The sequence below is a fragment of the Athene noctua genome, chromosome 4, assembly GCF_965140245.1.
Source record: "Athene noctua chromosome 4, bAthNoc1.hap1.1, whole genome shotgun sequence".
Taxonomy (NCBI): Eukaryota; Metazoa; Chordata; class Aves; order Strigiformes; family Strigidae; genus Athene; species Athene noctua.
Genome location: NC_134040.1, coordinates 14,942,269 through 14,963,841, shown reverse-complemented (window position 1 = coordinate 14,963,841; position 21,573 = coordinate 14,942,269). Strand labels below are relative to the sequence as shown.

Here is a 21,573-nt window from a genome sequence, read left to right as displayed (position 1 = left end):
CTCCCCGCCGCCGCCGCTCGGCGCCTGCGCGCCCCCGCCCCGCAACGGAAGCGGAAGGAGCGGCGGCGGCGGCGGGGCCGAGGCTGCCGCCGGGCGGCCGCGCGGGGATGGAGCTGGGAGGCGGCCGGAGCCGGTAAGCGCCGGGCCGGGCCGGGCCGAGCAGGGCTGGCTCCTTCCCCTCGGCCGCCCGCCCCGCCTCTGCCAGGCCGCGCCGCGTTCCCCGCGCCGAGGGCCGTGTGGCGGCCGCGTCCTGCCGCCGCGGCGGTTGGCGCTCGGCCCGCCCGCAGCCCCGTCCCCCTGCGGCAGCGCCTGCTCGGACCCCGCTACCGGCCCTCGCCCGCCCTGCGGCGTCCCCGCGCCCTCCCGCGGTGCCGCCCTGTCGCCTGCCCGCGGGGCTGAGCCCGCCCTCCCCTCGGTGCTCGGTTTTCTGAGGCAAACCCCTCCTCTGTCCCCCTTCTCCGTGCTACGCTTCGAGCCTGAGCGTTGGCCAGGCGAGGCGGAGGGGAACTCGAAATGGCAGTTTAAGCATAAACAGCGCCTGTGGTGCCGGGGTTACTCTTGTCCGGGAACAGCTGAACGTGTCTGCCCTGTCCGCTGGGGGACGGGCACCTGAGGGCCGAGAGTCAGTTCACAGGTGGTTAAAGTACTCGCAAGATGCGGTGGTGGGACACGTACACAAAGAAAGCAATCATCTGGCAAACAGATGTGGTTTCTTTATTTTAAAGCCCGGTAAAAGACGTGATAAGGACACCTCAATACAACAGGAGGCGGTGAATCACAGAGGAACAGAATATATTAAAAGGAGCCTTTAGTGCTTATGAGAACTGAGAATGGGGGCGATCGCTTTCTTGTCATTTTTAACCCAAGGTGGTTTTTCTGCTTCATTGTCCTAATAGTTGGAATTTTCCTTTAGTATTTGTAAGTGGACAGGGGAGGAGTTTCATCTTTCTTCAAATAAGAAAAGGAAGTATAGAATTGAATGTAAACGTGTTGTGGGGGAATGCTACTTGTCTTCCGTTCAACCTGTTTAAAGAGGTGATTTTTAAAAGAGAGTTCACATTGTACTAAATAAAAATTACCATATTAACTTGCCTAATGAATCAGATCCACGTGGGAAATGTGCTTAGCTACAACAGCAACAAATACGGCATAAATAATGCTACTTTAATATTCTGCCTTTTCAGTTTAGAGGGTGAAGAAACAGGTGTTCCTGTACAAATGCTGTTGATTTTGTAGGTGTGTTATGGTTTTGCCTTTGAATCTAATTCTTGTCAAAGTTATGTAAATTTTATATTTTTTTGTTATCAAGTTCAATTTATTGGCAGTGCCATTAACACGGTTTTGCATAAGCTCTTTATGTAAGCAAAACTTCATATTTCCTATGTATATTGCTGTATAACCATCTACTGGTGAACAATACTGTGACATCTTTAATCAGAGAAATGTCATCAGAGCTTACATTGCAGGTGTGAGCTGAAATCTGTTTCCTTTAGGAGCTAAAACAAATTGTAAAAATGTTCTTCATATTATAAATTCACTTTGCAATTTAATATTTAAAATTCATCTTAGCATTTTATTTCATTGTAGGTAATTTAAGTGATTTTCTAGCATGGACACTGTTGCTAGCCATAGTTGTCATCTTCTCCAGCAGCTACATGAACAGCGCATTCAGGGTCTTCTCTGTGACTGCATGCTGGTGGTAAAAGGTGTCTGCTTCAAAGCACACAAAAATGTATTAGCTGCTTTCAGTCAATATTTCAGGTATGTGATAGAAATTGTTCTTTTAAAAAAATGAACTAAATGCTGTTGGTTGAGGTTTCCTCTGAGATGGGTATTTTTGTTCTGGTAGTTGCAGACTAAGTAAACTGTTGGAATGTAAAGGAAGAAGTTCAATTGTTTGTCCAGAGATAAATACATACCAAGTATTTAATCTCATTAAAAACTATGGTCCTCCTAATTTAATTTCTAGATATATATAGTTAACTACTACACTGTTTCGGTATGGCTTTTTCTTGATCCTTACTTGCTTATTTTGCCTCGTACAATGGATTCTGGCATAGACCTGTATTCGGTATTTCAGTATGGAAAGGTAACGGTGTACAAGGAGCATAGCAGAGTACACAAACAGAGCCAGATAAGGGATATAATTGACAAAACAATTCACAAACATTCACACATAATTGTTTTGTCAATTATATATTCAAAATAAAATGTGAGTATATAGGTTATTATTGCACCTCTGTTTAGAACAGATTCTTAGAGAGAGAACATCTGTATTTTGAAGCATGCAGGTGGCCCATGAAGCCAACTGGTTTCTTTCCCCTCTGTATAACCCTCACTGATCCTCCAAATTTTGGGGGATGCTGGATCTCCCAGCTTAGTGTTTTATATTACTTATGTGTAAGCTGTTAGACTTGGCAGTTTTTAGACCTTGCTTCTTGAAGCATCTCTAAAGCTTGACTACCAATTCTTGTGTAAGAAAATGGTTTTATGTTATGACCAGGGAAAAAAGATGAGAGGTTGTTTTTCCTTTTTCTTTTCTAGTGTTGTAATCCTGATGATGAAGTGAAATTTTGGTCAAAGACTGTATTTTTTAAGTAGTTAAAAAGAACTAGGCATTTAACCCTTATTAAAATTCAATAGGATATAAGTGACTAGTGAATTTAGACTCAACCCAGATCTGTTCGTTATAGTTCTAGTTTTAATTTACATAGTACAGGCTGGATTTATGAAAGAACTTGGATGTGGGCACTGGCTTCAAAGTAGCCTCTGCATTTCTGAGTTTAAGCCTAGACTCTCATTTGCTTAAGATTCAGAGTTTATTGATATTATGCCCATCTTTAAACAAAACATAATTTGAGAGTCAAACCACGGAGAGGAATCATCAAGTTCAGGGCATTTCCTAGAGTGGGAAAATAGCTACATAGGAGTGACCTGACCCTATTTATATATCATCATTTACTGTATCGTGTTAGAGACTGGAAGTTTTAATGAAAGGGTGTGAAGTTTCTGACTGAGGCAGAGTACAAACCTGCTTAATCTAGGGCTAGTTCCGCATGTGAAGAACTACAGCTCTACAAGTAAGGAGACTTGTGAATTCGGACACTTTAAGTGTTCAGTGGCAATTCAATGGGTATTGGTTGGACTGCTCTTTTAGGGTTATGTACCTGTACTCTTCCTTATTCTTTTGGTTCTCATCCAGTACCAGTAAAAAAGTACTTTTTTGGGATATGAGAGAGTAAATTGAAAATAATGGCATGTTCTTGTTTATTACTACCATCCTCTCATCTACTTGTGGAGAAAGAACTAATACTAAGAACTTTAATAAGGTTTACTGGTAAAGTTTGATGGACAAGCTCACTTGCCGAAAGATAATAGTTTATTTCACTTTGAGGTCTATCTTCTTCTTACTAGAAAGTTTCTCATGTCCTCTTTTATTTGCCACAGTGGAAGGAGGAACACTATTCTGAGTCAACCAACTTTTGCAAACAGTCCATAAATACACCACTGAACCTAGTATGTAAAGAACATTGGATAGGAAACCATAAATATGGGGTGTGATTCCAAAAGTTTAAAAAATAGAAAATTAAAGTTAAATAAAGTATCGCTTGCTTTGATTTATGCTTTAAGTGTACTAGTGTAGGACTAATGTATAAGAGAAGTAATAGAGCAGTTTTGAAATGTTCATTTGCAAAAACATAGCAGTAATAATAGGTAAGACCACATAGTGTAAATTTTTCTTTTGTAGCAGGCAGTCTGTTTGAGGTGTGTGTGTATTTTTTTATAAAAGTGTTTGTGAATTAGTTGTGTTTGTGTTTGAATATTTGTCTTATTTTATTAGGACCCTTTTCCAGAATTCTTCAGGCCAGAAGAATGATGTCTTTCACTTGGACATTAAAAATGTAGGTGGCATAGGCCAGATCTTGGACTTCATGTACACCTCTCACCTGGATGTTAGCCAGGACAATGTACAAGCTATGTTGGATATTGCACAGTGTCTCCAAGTGCAAAATGTCCTGAACATTTGCCACACCTTTTTAAAATCTTCTACAGCTGTAGAGCAAACAGCCAGCATGCCTTGTAATAGCGTATTTTCGCTGCAGAATACTTTGACTGCAGATAATAGCTGTACCAATGACAGTTATGGAACAAACCTATTGCATGAATGCTCATCTGACACACAAGCAAATAAAGGCTTGGCTGACCACCATCCTCATGCATCACAGTCTGTTAATCTTCACACACCCTCAGGTGATGTACAGAAACAACCACAAGACTCCTTAGATGGCAGCTGCACAGAGCTTCCATTTAAACAACCGAATTACTATTACAAACTACGCAACTTTTACAGTAAACAGTTCTATAAGCAAAATGCTTGCTCAAATCATGAGAGAGGAGCAGAACAATCCTTTTCTTACAACACATCTACAGAAATAAACACAGTAGAGAATAATTCTTGTACTGTCAATCACTCTGAGTGTGTTCTGGAAACCTCTGATCATTTACCATCAAACTTTTTGGTTCAGTCCGTGAATGAAGCTGCTCCAGACCAAGATGCAGAAAGCACGCTTATGCAGCCCACCAAACAGATGCGGCTGAAAAAAGCAATACACCTCAAAAAGTTAAACTTTTTAAGATCTCAGAAGCCTGCAGAGCAGCAGCCTGAGCCTAAAACAGATGACAGTAGAATAGCAGGAGTAATTGAATCTGTAAATGAAGGTACTGTGGACATGAATGCTAAAGTTACTGATGAGAAAGAAGCTGAAGATTTAGTGAATTCTGAGAATTTTGAACAAACTGTTGAAATTGAAAGATCTCAAGGTCCTTTGGAACAAGAAGGGCAATCACAGACTCTTCAGTCACAGAGGCAATATACTTGCGAATTATGTGGGAAGGCTTTCAAACATCCAAGCAACTTGGAGCTCCATAAAAGGTCTCATACAGGTACAGTTATTAGTAACTTGGTCTGCATAACAAATATTTCAATTAAAGAGGATGTCTTACAGTATTGCTTGATGCAGAGGTGATGGTTAAAGTGTTACTTTCAAAAGGTGGTGGTTTTGGTTTTTTGAAAAATGAATAATCATACAGGAATAAAGACTGTAAGACTGAGTTTAGCTGAGAGTGGTAGTAAAGATTTGTCCTTTGGTTTTTTAGGGTTCTTTTTCAACTTGAAATTGATATTTCAATGAAAATTTTATTTTTGTCTTGCATTTGGAAGAGGCATTTCTAGTCGTTTTGTCATATTGCCCAGAAGTCAAGTCAGATAACAATGAAAAGTGTAAATGGATAGAAGATGACACTACAAGTGTTCTAGACCTCAGTTCTCTCTGATTATGTATTGTAAAATACAAGTGATTAGGTCTACATGGTTATTTCTTTTTAACATGTAGAAATATGCTCTATAATGAGTTTATATTTGTTTCAGTGTGTGAACAACTTTAATTGCATTTACCTAGAGCGTAATGCTCTTGTAGATAAGTAGGCTGTCGTGTGAATAGGAATTTTGAATTAGTTTACTTTGTTTTAAAAACTCATAGGTAATATTATTTTTAAACCTAGCATAGCTTCATTTCTAAAGATCTTTTTATTCAAGTGAAAACCAAGACCTAGTCTAACTTTTAATTAACTAATCTGTTCAATTTAACCAGCATGTTCTATTATATTTCTTTATACATACATTAAACAAATTTATATGTTTTTTGAAAGGGTTTTTAAGAATTACTTTAGCTGTCAAGTAACATCACTGATTTCAGGTCCTTGAGATGCATTATTCCTGATTAAGCTGTTGAAATTTTGCCTCTCTTTTTCCTTGTATTAAATATACAAATGCATCTCTCTCAATCTTGTCAAATAAACATAACTTTGAAAATGAGCATACATGTATTGGTACTTTGACAATAAATATAAATCCCTCTTAGTAGACATTAATTTCTTTTGTTAATTGATCCTTAGTATTAAGAATTAATTTTTTCATATTATTAGGAGAAAAATCTTTCCAGAACCTGAAAATACGAACATTTTGTATAAGCTTCCTTAAGTTTTCACTTGGTATCTTTGACTACTTCTGTATGTTCACATTACTAATACTTTTTTTTTCTTAATTTGGTCTCCTGTGAAAGAGTTGCATATGTCTCTTACCTAGATCCTCTCATTGCCTTGCATTTTTTTTAATCTATTTCGATTTGAGCTGACATCATCAGGTATATCTTTATTTTTAGTATCTTAGAAATTTCAGGAAAATAGGTGATCAGATGGAAGATAGAGCATCTAGAGAAGTCTCAACTGAGGGAGAGACTCTGAAGTCAGTAATGTGTGTTTGTGCTAGAGAATCTGTGTGAAAGACCCCAACTATGAGAAACCTGTTAGAATTTGCCCTTCCTCATACATCTCAATCATTGGAAAAAATCTGGATTTTGTGAGTTGTGGTGCCCATTAAACTAATTGTTTTTTTAAGAGTGGTAGACTTAATTATTGTAGGTTTTTGAGCCTGCTAAACTATTTAAAACATGAGGTTCAAAGTTTAGTTTACCTCTTCTAATGTATTGTAGCTTACAGGTCAGGGGAGTGGACTGGGTACTAAGCTTTATAGAAGAAAGAGACTGTAGCCCCTGATACAAGTGTCTTACAAATTTATTTTTTTTTTCTTTAGACACAGAATGGCCAGCAAATACTTACAAGTGTAGGAAATGGAAAAAGAGGAAAAGGGTTGCAGTAGCTTTGCGAGGTTATTTATGTATGTTGCAATTAATTTCTTTGTTCTTACTTGAGGTCTGTGTATTTACACATGCTTCCACTCCTCTTAAGCTCTGGTAGGTGTTTTGTTACATTCCACAACACTGCCTGATATGAACTAGGTTTATACTGTGTGTGAGAAAAGTGATCATATCTTAGACTTGATTTTGTTGTTGCTGTCCTTACCTGCTAGTCTGAGTATACACTGGAATCAAGAATTCCAATTTGCTTTTCATATACTATGTTCTTCCAAGGGTTTTCAAAAAATTCGAGACTTGAATGCTACTTAATGTGGCATTAATGTTCTTCTATAGATGTGTTAAACTGAGAAACTTCAAAAGCAAAAGTTTAATAAATAATAAGCACAGCAAAGAAAGATGGAAAAACTGAGGCAAGAATATGACTAGATAGGCCTGTTTGCTTGCTTGGTATTTTTGGGTTATGTTAATTTGTTTTTAGATATCCAACTAGTGCAAAAAGTATTTGCAAAATTGCAGTGGATAGTGAGTAGGATGTTAATATAGGAAGGATCTGCATCTGAAGGTACAGGACACATCTGTGTCATTAATATTAGGTATACCGGTAGTTAAGTAATTAAATGTATGCTAAAAGCCATTTCCATTCATGTGCCACTTCAGAAAACATAGCAAATTACTAGCTAATCAATTTTATTTAAAAACATTAATTTTCTAGAACTGAGCAAAAGAGTTAGCAAGCATTTAAGTATTACAGTGCTTACTGAAAGTCCTCCAAACCTGGCTTTGCTGAAGAGAAAGGAAGCAAAGTTACTAAAATGGACTTTTCACACTGGCAAGCCAGTTGTTAACCTGCCAATGACAACTCTTTCAGCACAAGTGCTGTGGTGGCCTGGTTGTCAAGGAAAAGCACATGTGAAATTCTCTGTCCCTGAACACTAGGAACTACTAAAGAAAGTACAGGTTAACATGGTTGCATTGATGAGTTTTCTGTGTGAAGGACAGGCATACTGTGTTCAACACAAGTCATGGTATTGGATTGTCCAGCTGTTTTAATTGTATTGCTAGCAGATATTTAAAGGAATCTCTAAACAGCTTACTGCGTTGACTTTGATTTGGACTCGACTGAATGTTACAATTTGTTTTTTATTAGATTGACCTGTCTGAAAAAAATGGAACCAAGTATATCTTTCTTATACAGTCCTTACCTGTCTAGGAATATGCAGTGTTTTTGGTTTTTTAAAAATATTTTCAGGAAACACCACCCACCCCCCCCACCCCCCAAAAAAACCCACAAAAAACAACCCAACCCTGTGAAAAGAACTCTTGACAGGATGGATAGAACAGGAGCAGAGTTACATTGTTGATCCTCAACCTTTTCATTCTGAGCTTTGCTTGAGCAAGTTGCCAGCATTCCATGCCTTAGTGTGTCCTGCTCCTACCTTTGTGATCTCTTCGGGAACACCACTTCTGCCTTCATGCCTTTCTCTTCTGGAGCTGACACACCACTGCTTTGGTCCCACTACCGAGTACTTCATCTCTTGTTGCAGAGTATTGAACAAGAAGGATGCGACAGAAGACAGAAAGCACTGTCTTAATTGTAGTTCAGTTACTACTTTTTCCCAAATTTTCTGTATTGCTGTTGATCCAGCTGTGGTCTTTAAGAAGATTAGTGTTCTCAGATGAGATTTTTGGTTTGGAATCGTAGAATCGAAGGAAACTTAGATTAGAATGGACCTCTGGAGGTCATCTAGTCCAATCCTCTGCTCAAGGTAGGTCAAATTAGATTGGGTTGTTTTGCTTATGACCTTGCGTAGTCAAATTTTGGATATCGCCAAGGTCAGAGATTCCACAACCTCTCTAGGCAACAGGTTCTAGTGTTTGACCACCCTCATGGGCCAAAAGATACTTTTCCTGTATCTAATAGTAATTTCTCATGATCTGACGTTTCTGTAGCCTCTTGTCCTATCACTGTGTACCTTCAAGAACAACCTGGTTGCATCTATCTGCCCACTGAATGTAGACAGCAGTTAAGATTTCCTGTTTGCCTTCTCTTCTTAAGGCTCCAAATATGGGCTCACCAGTGATAGCTGAAGGTGATTCCTCTCTACCTTACTAGCTGCACTCTTACTAATACGCCGTAGGAAGCAATTAGCCTCACTTTACCTGAGAGATGCTACAACACTGAGTAATTTAGTATTTCTTCTAGAATTCATTCTTGGAATAGGCTACTTGATATGCCCAGGGGGTGGGAGTCTTATGTAGGTGCAGAATTGTTCTCCATAAACTAGTTTGAAATTTCTTTTCAAAGAAAACTTTTTTGTTTTATCTTTATCGTGGGGAATAAAACTCCAACTCTTTGTACAGTTATAATGAGGCTGCATGCAGCCTACAAGAATAGTTTTGAGAAACTTGAGCCTCCAGTTCCCTCCCTCCCTCTAGTTATTTCAGGGTGGTTTTCTGTTCAGATAATAGTCTTTGTGTTGACAGTAACTTTATTATGTTGGTGTAGGTAATTTCTGCAGAAATTGCTATTAGTGGTTTTTATCCTCCATTTCAAATTACCTTGATGCTTTTACGGCTGTTCAGAAGCCTTCCCAGTCGCCACAGATCTGGCTCCCTACTGGTTTCATTTATATTTGTGTTGTCAGTACCAGAATTTTTAGTGTTTTGCAAATTTAGAGCCATAATGAAATCAAGCCTCAATGCTCTTTATAATTGAGTTATTAGTTTCTTAATTTTTATCTTTAATTGAATAAAAGCTTTCTTGAAACTGCTGTAAGATTTCCATTCTTCATGGAAGTTCTTCATTTAAGTAGAAAAAGTAGATACAGCCACAAGCTGTTACACTAACTGCAAGACTGCTGTATGTGAAGGCACATAACTGTGTATGTTTACTTTGTGCTTTAAAATCTAAGAGACTTGCATTTAGCCCTTTTTGAAAAAACACCTGTATTTGGCAGTAGGGAAGGATAATGGAACCTCAGTACCTGGATATTGTAGTTGTTGCCTGTAACACTTCCAAGGATGGAGGAAGAATACAGATGTAGCGAATAATTGCTGGAAGAGAAGGCTACAAGTAGCCAAGAGGTGTTCTGTAAAATAATGAGAGTGATAAATAAATAATATATAAATAAAAATCTTTAGACAGATTTATAATCAGCACCAAGATGAAACACAGTCTAAGATCTCTTTTTCCTTCTTGAAATAGCTGCATTCACAGTCACAGGGATTTACACTAATTTTGCTTTCCTATACCTGTGGGCCACATTATATATGTCCTTTTAATGTACAGTTAGACTCATGAAAATATCATTAGCGGTTTTAGATTTATTATTGTTTTAAAATTTCTGTAAGATGCACAGAGATTTTTATCAACAGTGTAAAAACTAGGAAACCAAGAACTAAGCAGGGAAAAAAAATTGCCTCTATGAAGTACTGCAGAGAAGAAAAAGTGATTAGAAAAAAGTTATTTGTCTCATTGACAGCTAGAGAATTAAAATATTGTGCAGTTACCTTCTAGATTGAGAATCAAGTTATTTTGAAAAGCTAAAGTGAGCTGCACTCATTTTTATTAAAGCTGTTGATATGTTTTTGGAGATTCAAGAATACCAGTTTTATATGTGTAAATTCAGAATTTTGCAGCAAAATACTTGGGTTAATCATCAGATACTCATATAGGATGAGAATTTGAGGGCAAATGTATATTTGCTAGAAGTGAATGGCTATGTGGTAATCAGAGATGTATGGTACACATTGAACAGAGCAGGCAGAATTCTTACAAAGTAGGTTCTCTGCATTCCTTATTCTTTTTAAGAGTGGGCCTTTGTGTGTACAAGTGAAAAAACTGATGCACCTCCTATAGCTGCTGCTGTTGTTGCTCTTGTAGGACCTTGTCATCTATTCTGTTCCTCCTGGAGTTACGGTACACCTTTTTGAAATAAAAAGTATTTTAAAAAAATAACAAAACATTCCCATTTGTATGAAAACTATTCTACCTACTTGTTTTGAAAGATAAATTCTGTTTCTGAGCAAGTCTGCCTTACATGCTTAATGGTAAATGCTGTACTTCCCTCTTGGAATTTCCCCTTACATGTATGGGTAAGTGTCCTTTTGGGGATATTTTTACTCTTACATTACATGTTTTGAAAGGAAGCATACCAATTTAAAACACTTGTATTCTGTTGCAACTATTAGAAGTTCTGTGTTCTGTTTCTTCTTTTAGGTGAGAAACCTTTTGAATGTAACATTTGTGGGAAACACTTCTCACAGGTGGGAATATTTTATATTATGGTACTTACATTTGAAAATGAAATGCATCTATGTGTTGATTCTAAAAAACTTGCTTATAAGTCTATAGATATTTTTTTGTTCAAAGGCAGAATTCACTTTAGGGATAAAATATTAAAATGTTTTATTTGAAAATAACATGTTAAATGCTTTAGATTTCTTTGATACCTTTTTAACCTTTGATTTTGTCTGCTCTCAGATGTGTTACGTATATTACCTTCAAATAAATGTTTAACTCTACAGAGCCACAGCTATATTTGAAATACAGAGAACATTCATTCTCAGACTGTTCTTTTGCCTTATGCTTAGGGATATGTTGCGAAGAGCATTTTTAGAGTGTCTGAAAAAAATACAAGTTAGAATTTTGTATAATGCTGTATTTGCAATATAGTTTCATCTTCCTAAACGGCATAAATTATTAAGCAGATTTTTTTGAGTCAGATAAAAAAATTTACATATGTATAATTGGGCTCAGTTTCCTTCTGTGAAGAACAGCACAGTCTGTCTGAAGTGACAAAACTCAGCTATGATTTAAAAAAATCCTATTGTGAAATTCCCTATTTACAGACAGGACCAAAACTTTAGCTGTCTTAATTTGCTCTCCAGTGTGTGCTTCCTGTTCTGGGTACAACAATTAATTTCTATTTCTGCAAATTTGGTGCCTAGTTGTCTCACATTTCCAAAAGGTCTATTTCTTTTCTGTTTTCTTGACTGGACTACATGCACCTAAGTACAGGAGACAATAGACGTGCATATTTTTATACTAAGTTTAAATAATAATTATTGTTGAATACCTTTGGTTTTACTTATGGGTCCTGGTTTAAGGATTAGAATTATGTGGTCTTTGTCTACCCCCTGACCAGTGCTTGCGCTTCTCTTACTCCAGTTTTGTAGTCCACCAGTGGGATTTCCTTGACCCATGAATCTGATGCAGTTGCATCCTCCAGTCTGTTACTAAATATGAATATAACACTGCATCCTGTTTCATCATGCTTATCGAGCATTTTGAGCAAAACTGCATCTGCTTATTAGGCAAAGAAAGTGCATTTTCATTTGTTTTGATGGCTAAACTTCTAGTTATTAAAAGAAAAAAGTGAGTATTTCCAAATTCCATTAAAAGTACTTTTGGCAAATGGAGTGGCATTCTGTACCATTACTGTGGGGGAAGAGGGCAAAAAAAAAGCTTCACACAATCAGAGTGTATGAGAGGCAGGACAGACTCCTCATGCTGCATGCATTACTCCTCTTTAGTTAAAAACATGGACAAACAAAAACCCCAATAAAACTGGAAATGTCTGCCTTTTGATTAAACACTCTTAAACAGCTTCCCTCCCCTCCCTCCCCATTACCTCAGTTTCCTGAAGGTATAGGTACATACATATTGACAGACAATACCTACACATCCAGAATATGAGCCAGAGCATTCAGCTTGCATGCTGCAGTCCTTTCTCTGCTCATAAAAGGGGACTTGCATACTTCTAGGGAACAGTAGGGTAGCTTTGCTTCTTTGCAAGATTCAAGGATAATTACTATCTACTTTTTGCTTAAAAGACCATCTCTGATCTTGTTCTTGATCTTCTGAGTCTGCAGGCACGGAAATAGTACCACTTTTCTTATTTAAGCCTATGCTTTTGAGACACCGCAGTTGTTGTGCCTGGTACTATGTCTGCTCCTGCTAAACGTAACTGATGTTCCGTGTGTTGGAATGTGAAACAGAAGATGAACAGAAAGTAGGGAAAATTGACATAGGAACTCATAGTCTGGAACAAATAACCATAGATGTCTTTTATTTTTGGAGAAAAAGGTTCCTTTTGTACTTCCAAGCCTGAATCTTCCCTTACTAGTAGTACACAGCCTGTTGCTGTGTGGTCCTTCTCTAGCTGGTGATCCAGGATACCATGTTTTGCCTCCTGACTACCTCCTTCTGCAGTGCTTCTTTTGGGGGACCATATGCTTTAGTTCATTCACTTTGAAAGTGTGCCAGTTACAAATGGACTAAGTCTAGCATCTCTCTCTAGTCTCCAAATTTGTGAGTAGTGGTATGCAACCAATACCAGTAAGAGGATTTTTCTGAGCATTTTTTTTCTTTCACTGAAATGGTAGCAGAAGTCATCTTAGGCTTTTTCATTGGGATGGCATATTATACCTTAACCAGGGTTGTGTATCACCCTAGAATCTTAGGAAGAATAGAAGTTACTGATGTACTTTTTTTTTTTTTTTTTTAATGTGAGCACAGGTAATAACAAGCTTTTGCCTTCATTAGGAGGAAGTGACAGAGACTCATAATAAAGAAATGGATCTTCTTGCTACTCTCTGTAAAAGATTTTTATTCTGGCTAAAAATGCCTGTATGGGAACTATTTCAGTATAATTGTTGCACTTCAAATTCACCCTCTGCCTTTATCCAGAATAACTTTCCAGTATTTTATGATATCGTTTGTTTTGTGATGTGGATGGAGGTAAAGTTTCTGTCTTGTATGTTTCTCTCAAATGCACCTCTGCAAAAAATCCCTTGTCCATGCAAAGCATAAACTATTGCATGGAGAGTCTTCATCAGAAATGGGTGCCTAGTCCCTCTCTTTGAATAGATTTCAGTATTACAAAGTTTGGTCTGAGAGAACAGTGGTTCAGTCATACCGTGGTCTGAAAAACTTTACAGGGATTAAAGAAATCTCAGGGTTCAAATGGTGATCCATTTAATATTGTCCTCTGTCTGTGTGTCTGCAGTACTTCAGTTCTGGTATGTTATAAGCTCTGATTAACGGTGATTGATTATCACAGGTAATTTAAGGGAGTTGGAAGAAATTACTGATAGGGTTTATTTTTGTTGTTGTACTGTGACTGAGGACATGATAATCTTTGCATCCGCAATTTTCTTTCCTAATTGAAAGGACTTAATGTTCCTTTAGTGTACTTAGATATAACCAGGCAGTTGTCTATCAGAGAATGAAAGGGTTAAAAACTGACTGTGGGAGTATGCACAATTTATGGAACATCTGCAGCTCTTTTATCCAGACTAGCTGTATCTTGTGCTTTGAGAACTGGACTCTCAGTGGATTAGCCATTCATAAGCACCAGTGGCTTTAAAAACATTTATTTTTAAAAAAAAGAGTTAGAATGAGTAAGATGTTTTTTCCTAGTCATTATCTGGTTTGCCTGCTAGACTAGCATGATTTTTACAGGATTGGGAGAGGAAAGATACATAATAAAAATTAGTTACCAGTAATCCATTTGTTCATTTCTGTACTTCCTGTTCTGTTTTCTTTTGATATCAGTAAATATTTATAGGTTTGGAGCACTTGACTCTGATTACTTTATGGATTGAAAAATCCATAAATTTTATTTACAATTACCCTATTCTTATCTTTTTAACCCCCTGGGAAGTTAATTCAGACATCCTGATGTAACAATATTTTACTTGTAGGACAGGAAAAATGAGACTAACATAAACCATATTACTAGTAAGTTTTCTTTTTCACTGCAATCTAGATAGTGTAATTTTCATTTATAATTGGATCTGTTCTCAACTATAGATCTTTCTTTTTCCTTAGCGTTTGATTCCAGGCGGCTTTTTTATTTTTTCTCTGGTCTTGTCAATATATAATTGCTTGCATAAGCAATTTTATCTTGAAGTACCTGGTAGTCTGTCTTTACGAGATAAGAATGCTTGAGTTCATACATGCTTTGTAGTCTTCAGTGCCTTAGAATTAGGAATAAAAAGCCAGTCTCATAGTTCCCATCATTGTATCTTTATCTGTATACAACAACAGGCTAGCTGAATTTAAATGTTTATATTACTGTCCCTTCAGGCAGGTAATCTCCAGACACATTTACGTCGACATTCTGGTGAAAAGCCATACATTTGCGAAATCTGTGGGAAAAGGTGAGTGGAATTGTTCACCTCAGTAAAGTTAACATGATAAAACTTGTACATGTTTTCTTTAATCTTAATGATAAACAAAGAGCCAAGAGCTAAAGCAGTGTGCCGCTCAATTTTGTTTATAAGACATTGGATTTAAATATGTATTGATGGGATTAAAATATATACATGTCTGCAAGTAGTCTTGTTGCAGGTCTCAGTAATAAGTTAAACATGTCACCACATATATAATCCCTGGTCTTAATTTTTTTGTATATTTGTATCTTTAGTTAAGGATATACTGTTGTGTGTGTTTTGAACAGTGTGAGTCACAATAAAACATACTGGTTTGTACCCTTCCCTCACTTTTTTTTCATTTGATCATACAATTTTTGTTACATTTTATGGAAATTATGAAGTATGGGAAATGAAGAATTTAAGCAAAGCATTAAATATTTCTGCCTTCTGCTAACAAGTGACAGAAGATAACACTAATTTAGGAGTAGCATTTGTAGTTTAAATTAGATGCAGAATAAAAACATTAATGGTGAAAAGGTTTTTTTCTCCTACCATAAATTTAATTGGACATTGCCAGCTTCAAAATGTTTTTCTTAAATGTATTAATTTATCTGTATTTTAGATTTTAATCTTTGTTAAGAACATCAGGCATTCATTATAGTTGATTTCCATATGATACTCAGTTTAAGAGAATGAGGGTCTTATAAAGACAGTAATTGGGTTTCCGTATTCTGTTATAGATTTGCTGCTTCTGGTGATGTTCAGCGTCATATTATTATTCATTCTGGAGAAAAGCCTCATCTGTGTGATATCTGTGGCAGAGGTATATAAGAACCAAAGTTTCTACCTGTGAGGTTTTTTGATTGAAATGGGAGGAGCCATTTTAATCTCAGCATCTGTCATCTTTTTCTAGGATTCAGTAACTTCAGTAATTTAAAGGAGCACAAAAAGACCCATACAGCAGATAAAGTATTCACCTGTGATGAATGTGGGAAGTCATTCAACATGCAACGAAAATTAGTAAAGCACAGAATTAGGCATACGGGAGAAAGACCATACAGCTGTTCAGCATGTGGTAAGATTTACTGTGCATATCTTGGTTGTGTCTTTGCTTTTTAAATGATAAGTAAAAGTTCCTATGTCAGCAGAATAACAATTAACCAAAATTATTTTAAATTGAAATACCATGTTGTGAAAGTTTTTCACCAAAATCTTCTGTTTTGCATACTTCATAGCCTTCCATTTGGTGTATGAAACTCCTTTAGCTGTTGTAAATAAGTTTAAAGGTGAATTTCCATTGAATAGAGAAAGGGAATATGAGAAATCAACATTGGATGTGTACGTTTGCTGGAGGAGTACTGATACTAGCTGCTTCAAAAATTGATTTATTTTCAGTATAGTCCTTTCTGATGGAAAACTAGGTTTGGCATCACTTCGCTATCAATGGAGTCTTACCCCCCACCTTTGCTTTTTTTTTCCCCGGTAGAATACTGTTCAGATTTAACTGCATGTAACTATAGAGTTTGATAATATCAACCTTTTTCTACTTTGCTTCAACCTCTGGTGTAAAATCAAAACTTGATCAATGCCTCATACCAGAGAACATCCATTTTCAAAATCTGCTAGGTAGGTCATACTTCCAACTGGTCTGAAAGTGGCTCTTTGATCAATAATTTATCTGTGTATAACATAGTTCTCAGAAATTTCATTGTCTATCCTTACCTTATATGTTACTTAGCATCCTGCATACTATAGACTTGTCTGCCGTTAAGTGCTATTTTGGTATAATTTCATTCATGTTCTGAGGAATTAGCTTTGGAGGAGGGTAGCTCCATATGATAATGTGCAACTGCAGTATGTTTTGTTTGTAATGTCTTGAGACACAAGAAAAGCTGATACTATCAAGAGGTCTTGCATTAGAAGGAGGAAATATAGACATGCAGGATATGAAGGTATAAACAAACATTTGTGTTGTCATTAAAATAGGCTTATTTTCATACTGTCTTGTAGTGGTCTTTTCATTATTTTTCATTATAGCCAGGTCATCTTGTACTGCGAGGCAAAAATTGTACAAAGAGAATCTGATCAAGCATTAAGGAATCACTCACATCGTGCAATAAATCCACGTGTTTTACTCCAGTAATTTGTAACCTTACTGTTACTCTTTAATGGCTTTTCTGAAAAGAAATCTGGGCAGTAGAATAAAAAGTATAATGCTGAAAATTGAGACTGCAGTTTTACTGAGCTTTCAGATAATACAGTTCATTTTAGTTGGTATCTGTTGACACAAAATAAAATAATCTTTAACCTAGTTAAAATGAGAGAATATCACAAATAGGTACTAGCTATACTTCTACTATTCTGAAGAGTGTGAAGTGTCTGAATCCTGTAGTAGTTCTGGAAATTAATGCTCTCTAGTTCTGCTTGTTCTTCTACACTTGGTTCACCCTCAGACACTTTTTTCTTTGCAGTATGGTAGTTGAGCGTATTTGAGCCTGTGGTTCTGAAAATAGGCAAACACTTGAATATTTTAATAAAAAATTACAGTTTTGACACATTGGCTGGCTGGAGTGTAAAAAATGGACTGCTGCATTATGTTAGCTCAAAGTTAACAAATCTACATTTGTCAGCACTTTAAGAATAGTTCCTTGGTAATGAACAAACAGTTACTTTCTATGATGCAGTTCTCACTGGAAGAATGTATTTAGAAGCTTATCAGCATACTTTTTTTCCAGACAGATGAATTAAGTTGATTATTTTTCATCTTTTTTTCCTCCATGAAGATTGATACAAACTGATGGCACTCATAGCTTTCAAATACTAATGGATATTCCTGTCTAGAGGAAAAAAAAACTAAAGCACTGGGAAACACAAGTTATAAAATCAGATCAAGAAGAAGAAACAAGTCATTGAATTGCAAAACTAGATGGAACTTGTTTGAACCTGTTCTAGATAAAAAAGTATCACAATTGGGACATACTATACCTTATCTCTTGACACTTTCTCTAATTAAAACATGTTTATGTACTTGTATTGAGAACAAAATCTTAATCTATCACTTCTGTCTTGTAGGGAAATGTTTTGCAGGCTCTGGAGACCTGCGTAGACATGTGAGGACTCATACAGGAGAAAAACCCTATACCTGTGAAACTTGTAACAAATGCTTCACTCGCTCTGCTGTTCTACGGCGGCACAAGAAAATGCATTGTAAAGCCACTGAGGAAGGTCCACACACACTAGAGGAATTTACTCAAGGGATTGAAACTTCTGACCTTGAGAAGTCTCAGAGTTCTGACTCTTTTGGGCAAGAAATGTCTGTTACATTGTTACCAGTGTCTGTTAAATTTCCCATTCGTCCAGCTGCAAATTCAACTGAATTTGATAGTTCTGCAGATTCTTACTGTAAGTTGCGATCAATGATTCAACACCACGACTCGGCAAACCAGCAGAAACTGAATGTGGATTCTGCTAAACTCCCAAAAGCTCAGACACAACAAACTCCACCACCACCACCATATGCTTATGCAGATGTAGATGTATCTTCTGCAGAAGAACCCTTACAGTCTGATAATATTCCAATGATTCGTTCCTCTATGGTTAGCTTGGACAGTCATTGTAATGATCCACTAGGCAGTCGAACATCATCTGCTGCATACAAGAATAATGAAGGTCCTTTCTTCTCTAGCATGACCCTCTGGGGTTTAGCTATGAAGACCTTGCAGAATGAAAGCGAATTGGAACAATGAGGGCTCAGGTGACTGTATCAAAACTTCTTAGAGGCGTTTTTTGCAAGTGATTGCAACTGCACTGCAGCATACAGAGCTCAGAGCTAGTTTTTAAGCCAGCTAGCTTGGAATACTGGTAGAAATCAAGATACGCATGCCCAGAACCCAGTGTAGGCTGCCTTTATGCTGCTTCTCAGCAAAGTTCATATCTAGTTTTGGGGACCTTTGTTGTTCTGTGTCTGCACTGTGTAGCTCATGTGTTGCCATGATTTACTAAAATTTGCCATTTACTTAATTTACCATTAACTTGGTATTTTTTACCTGATAAGGGAGGAAAGGACGGCTCAATGCCTAATTTCATTATATGGGTGCAGTTCCAAATATGGGTCATCAGAGTTGTGTAAGGATGTAGATATGAGAAGAGGAAAATACTTAACAAATCCCTAGTGAACCTGAGTTTCAGTAGTGGCTTTCTTACCAGTAGGATCATTGGTTTACATGACTTGAGTATTGTGATATTAAATTTAAATGTTAAATACTGAACAATATTTGTGATAGTGCAAAGTAACTGTATATCTAGAAACTTTATTTTTTTACAATAAAAGCTTTTTTTAGTATTTTATAAACTATTTTGCACAGCAGATCATTTGTACAATGAAGACCAAGATCAGGAAATATGAATAAAGGGAAGTTGTTTTACATTGTATTTTAGTTGCTCAATGTGTTTCATCTTTGTATGACAGATTTTCAGTAACATATTTACATTTATTCCAGGTATCTTTACAATGCTAATGGGGATACCACTGCAAGAAGGAGCTGCTCTGTAAACTAAATGCAATCAATAGACTGGTAGATTGTCTTGCATTTCAGTGAATTAGTGTAAAGCACTGGTTAATTAATAGAATGAATAGACTGTTACAGGTTAGAAACTTTGCTTAGAGGCCATTTTCTGCTTTGATGCTTTGAATGATTGCATTCATTTTCAGTATAGATCTGTTGCTGCATTTCAAATTGCTTGCTATATCACTTGAGTTTTACAGGCTTAACTTCTTCAAACCCATCAAAAAGTTTTAGCAATGTGTTGTCAAGCCTTATGCTAAAACATTCCTTAGATACTGTAGTTTCTGAAATGAAAATATCTGTATACTAACTTTTTTCCTGAAGTTCATTTACAGGCTGGAAAGTCTGTCTGAAGTACAGATTTTCTATAAGGACTCTCAATGTTTGTAGGCTGAGAAGCAGATTTCAGTGTTTTCCAACAGCTAACAAGATTTGGTATCACTGCTATTTTAATAACACTGCAGTTCCTCTGCTGAAAAATATTGTATTTGTGTAAAACCAATAGCTAGAACTGTCTAGTAATTAATATGTAATGTCACATTTTCCTGGTATTAGAAAATACGTTGTTACTTGTATCCCACTAAAGCACAAAGATTCAAATCTTTTATGATTGGTTCTTTGTAGGACAAGAATGAGTTTTGCTACAACAGGAATGTAGACCACAGGTGACTTCTAGTCCCCTGCTTGCATTGTGTGGAGGTTCAGAGCCTGGAAAATAACAGTATTTTTCCTATTTTAAAAATGCTCACCACATTTTTTCCCCACAGAAATTCAAATCTTGAGTTCAGTTTCTTACTGTGTTAACACCATGCATTGCAACTTGTGACTCCCCTTCCTTTACTTGGGCCTCCCTGTTTTTAGCTGCTTTCAAACAGAGTTGAGATGAGAAAGATAATATTTCTGGCCAGGGCATAGCACTCCTTAAAACAATTACACTATGTGTGTAAGACTTGAAAAATACAAATTTCTCTCAGTCATCATTTAATGTTGTGAAAAGCTTTTTTTCACTACATTACCAGACCAGTTAAAAAAACCCAATCCAGATGCACTGGAGAGGAAATTGGGAATTTTTTTCACCTTTCTTTTCTTGTAGCACACATATACGAGGAAACTCTAAAACATCTATGCTTTTCTAGACAGTGAAGTCAAAACAAAGAAGCTTTTGCAGGGCCTAATTTTTAAAATAGCATGTAAGCTAGCAGAACACTGTCCCACATAGGATTAAGCAGGGAACATTTTGCATATTTGAATCCTTGGCTCTTCTCTCATTCGTTTTCTTTTACATTATTTGCTGGTGAACTCTGCAGATCTTTGTGGAAATCATCCACGTGCAACTCTACAATCCATGTGTTACGGTTCTTTTCCTGACCATGTGTGCTAATGCTCACTCTCACTCTACTTTCCTTGCACTAGCACCTAGGCCAAAATCTGCCAGTCACCAGCTCTGTAGCTTTCCCCTGGTCAGAAACTATTTTTAGATTAACTTATCCTAAGAGAAAATAGAAATGTGATTCTCCTCCCACAAGGATTCTGATGCTTGGAAAGGACAGATCTGTGACTTGTGAACCTCCTAACTTTTTAGTTGCCTCTGATAGTGCAATGGTTTTGCTTTCTCTGTTGTATTTGGTGGAGTCGGTACAGGATAGGTTTACAACGGAACATGTTGTGACCTTTGTGCTCTTCTAACAGAGTATTGGAGGTCTGTACGCTTTGTTTTGGAGGAATGTGTTATTGCTGAAGTCTGTCTTAAAGTGGCACCTTGAGATGCTTGTAAGCACATAGATTAGACTGGTCAGTATCAAGTGCTTTGTGCTGAGAGGACAGCCGTGTTGCACTAAGGATAATTTCTCTTGCTTGGCAGTATGTCTTTCTGTGAGAGTGTTTCACACCAAAAACATGAAGGTTCTCAAACCTGCTACCAGATTGTGAATACTGTTTGCAGTTTGGGGAGTTTGATAAAACATCATGCTGCAATGTGGCATCTTTGAGAAGAAAGTAGAGAAAACACTGGTAGGAGAAAGCAGTCCTGAGTTTGCACAGCTGGAACCAGAAAAAGCAGGAGTTGCAGCACTGGGCAGGAGTACTGAGAACTCTTATTTCTAGCTGGCTTAAAGGAGAAGCTGAGCAAGAGA

General features: G+C 37.1%; 1 protein-coding gene across 3 annotated transcripts; it reads left to right on the top strand.

The window, feature by feature from the left end:
* The first annotated feature begins 39 nt into the window (after nucleotides 1-39).
* ZBTB49 (zinc finger and BTB domain containing 49) lies at nucleotides 40-20,196 on the top strand. 3 transcript variants are annotated; one of them, XM_074904515.1, is made up of 8 exons: nucleotides 40-133; nucleotides 1,588-1,761; nucleotides 3,842-4,944; nucleotides 10,936-10,982; nucleotides 14,809-14,882; nucleotides 15,617-15,699; nucleotides 15,790-15,951; nucleotides 17,949-20,196. In XM_074904515.1, exons 2-8 carry the CDS (start codon nucleotides 1,610-1,612, stop codon nucleotides 18,620-18,622), a joined length of 2,295 nt encoding a protein of 764 aa, XP_074760616.1. In that variant the 5' UTR covers nucleotides 40-133; nucleotides 1,588-1,609; the 3' UTR covers nucleotides 18,623-20,196. The 3 variants fall into 3 exon arrangements, with proteins under 3 accessions (XP_074760616.1, XP_074760618.1, XP_074760617.1); XM_074904517.1 differs by having other exon boundaries at nucleotides 90-133; nucleotides 1,649-1,761; XM_074904516.1 differs by lacking the exon at nucleotides 40-133 and adding an exon at nucleotides 672-1,035.
* Nucleotides 20,197-21,573: the final 1,377 nt, after the last annotated feature.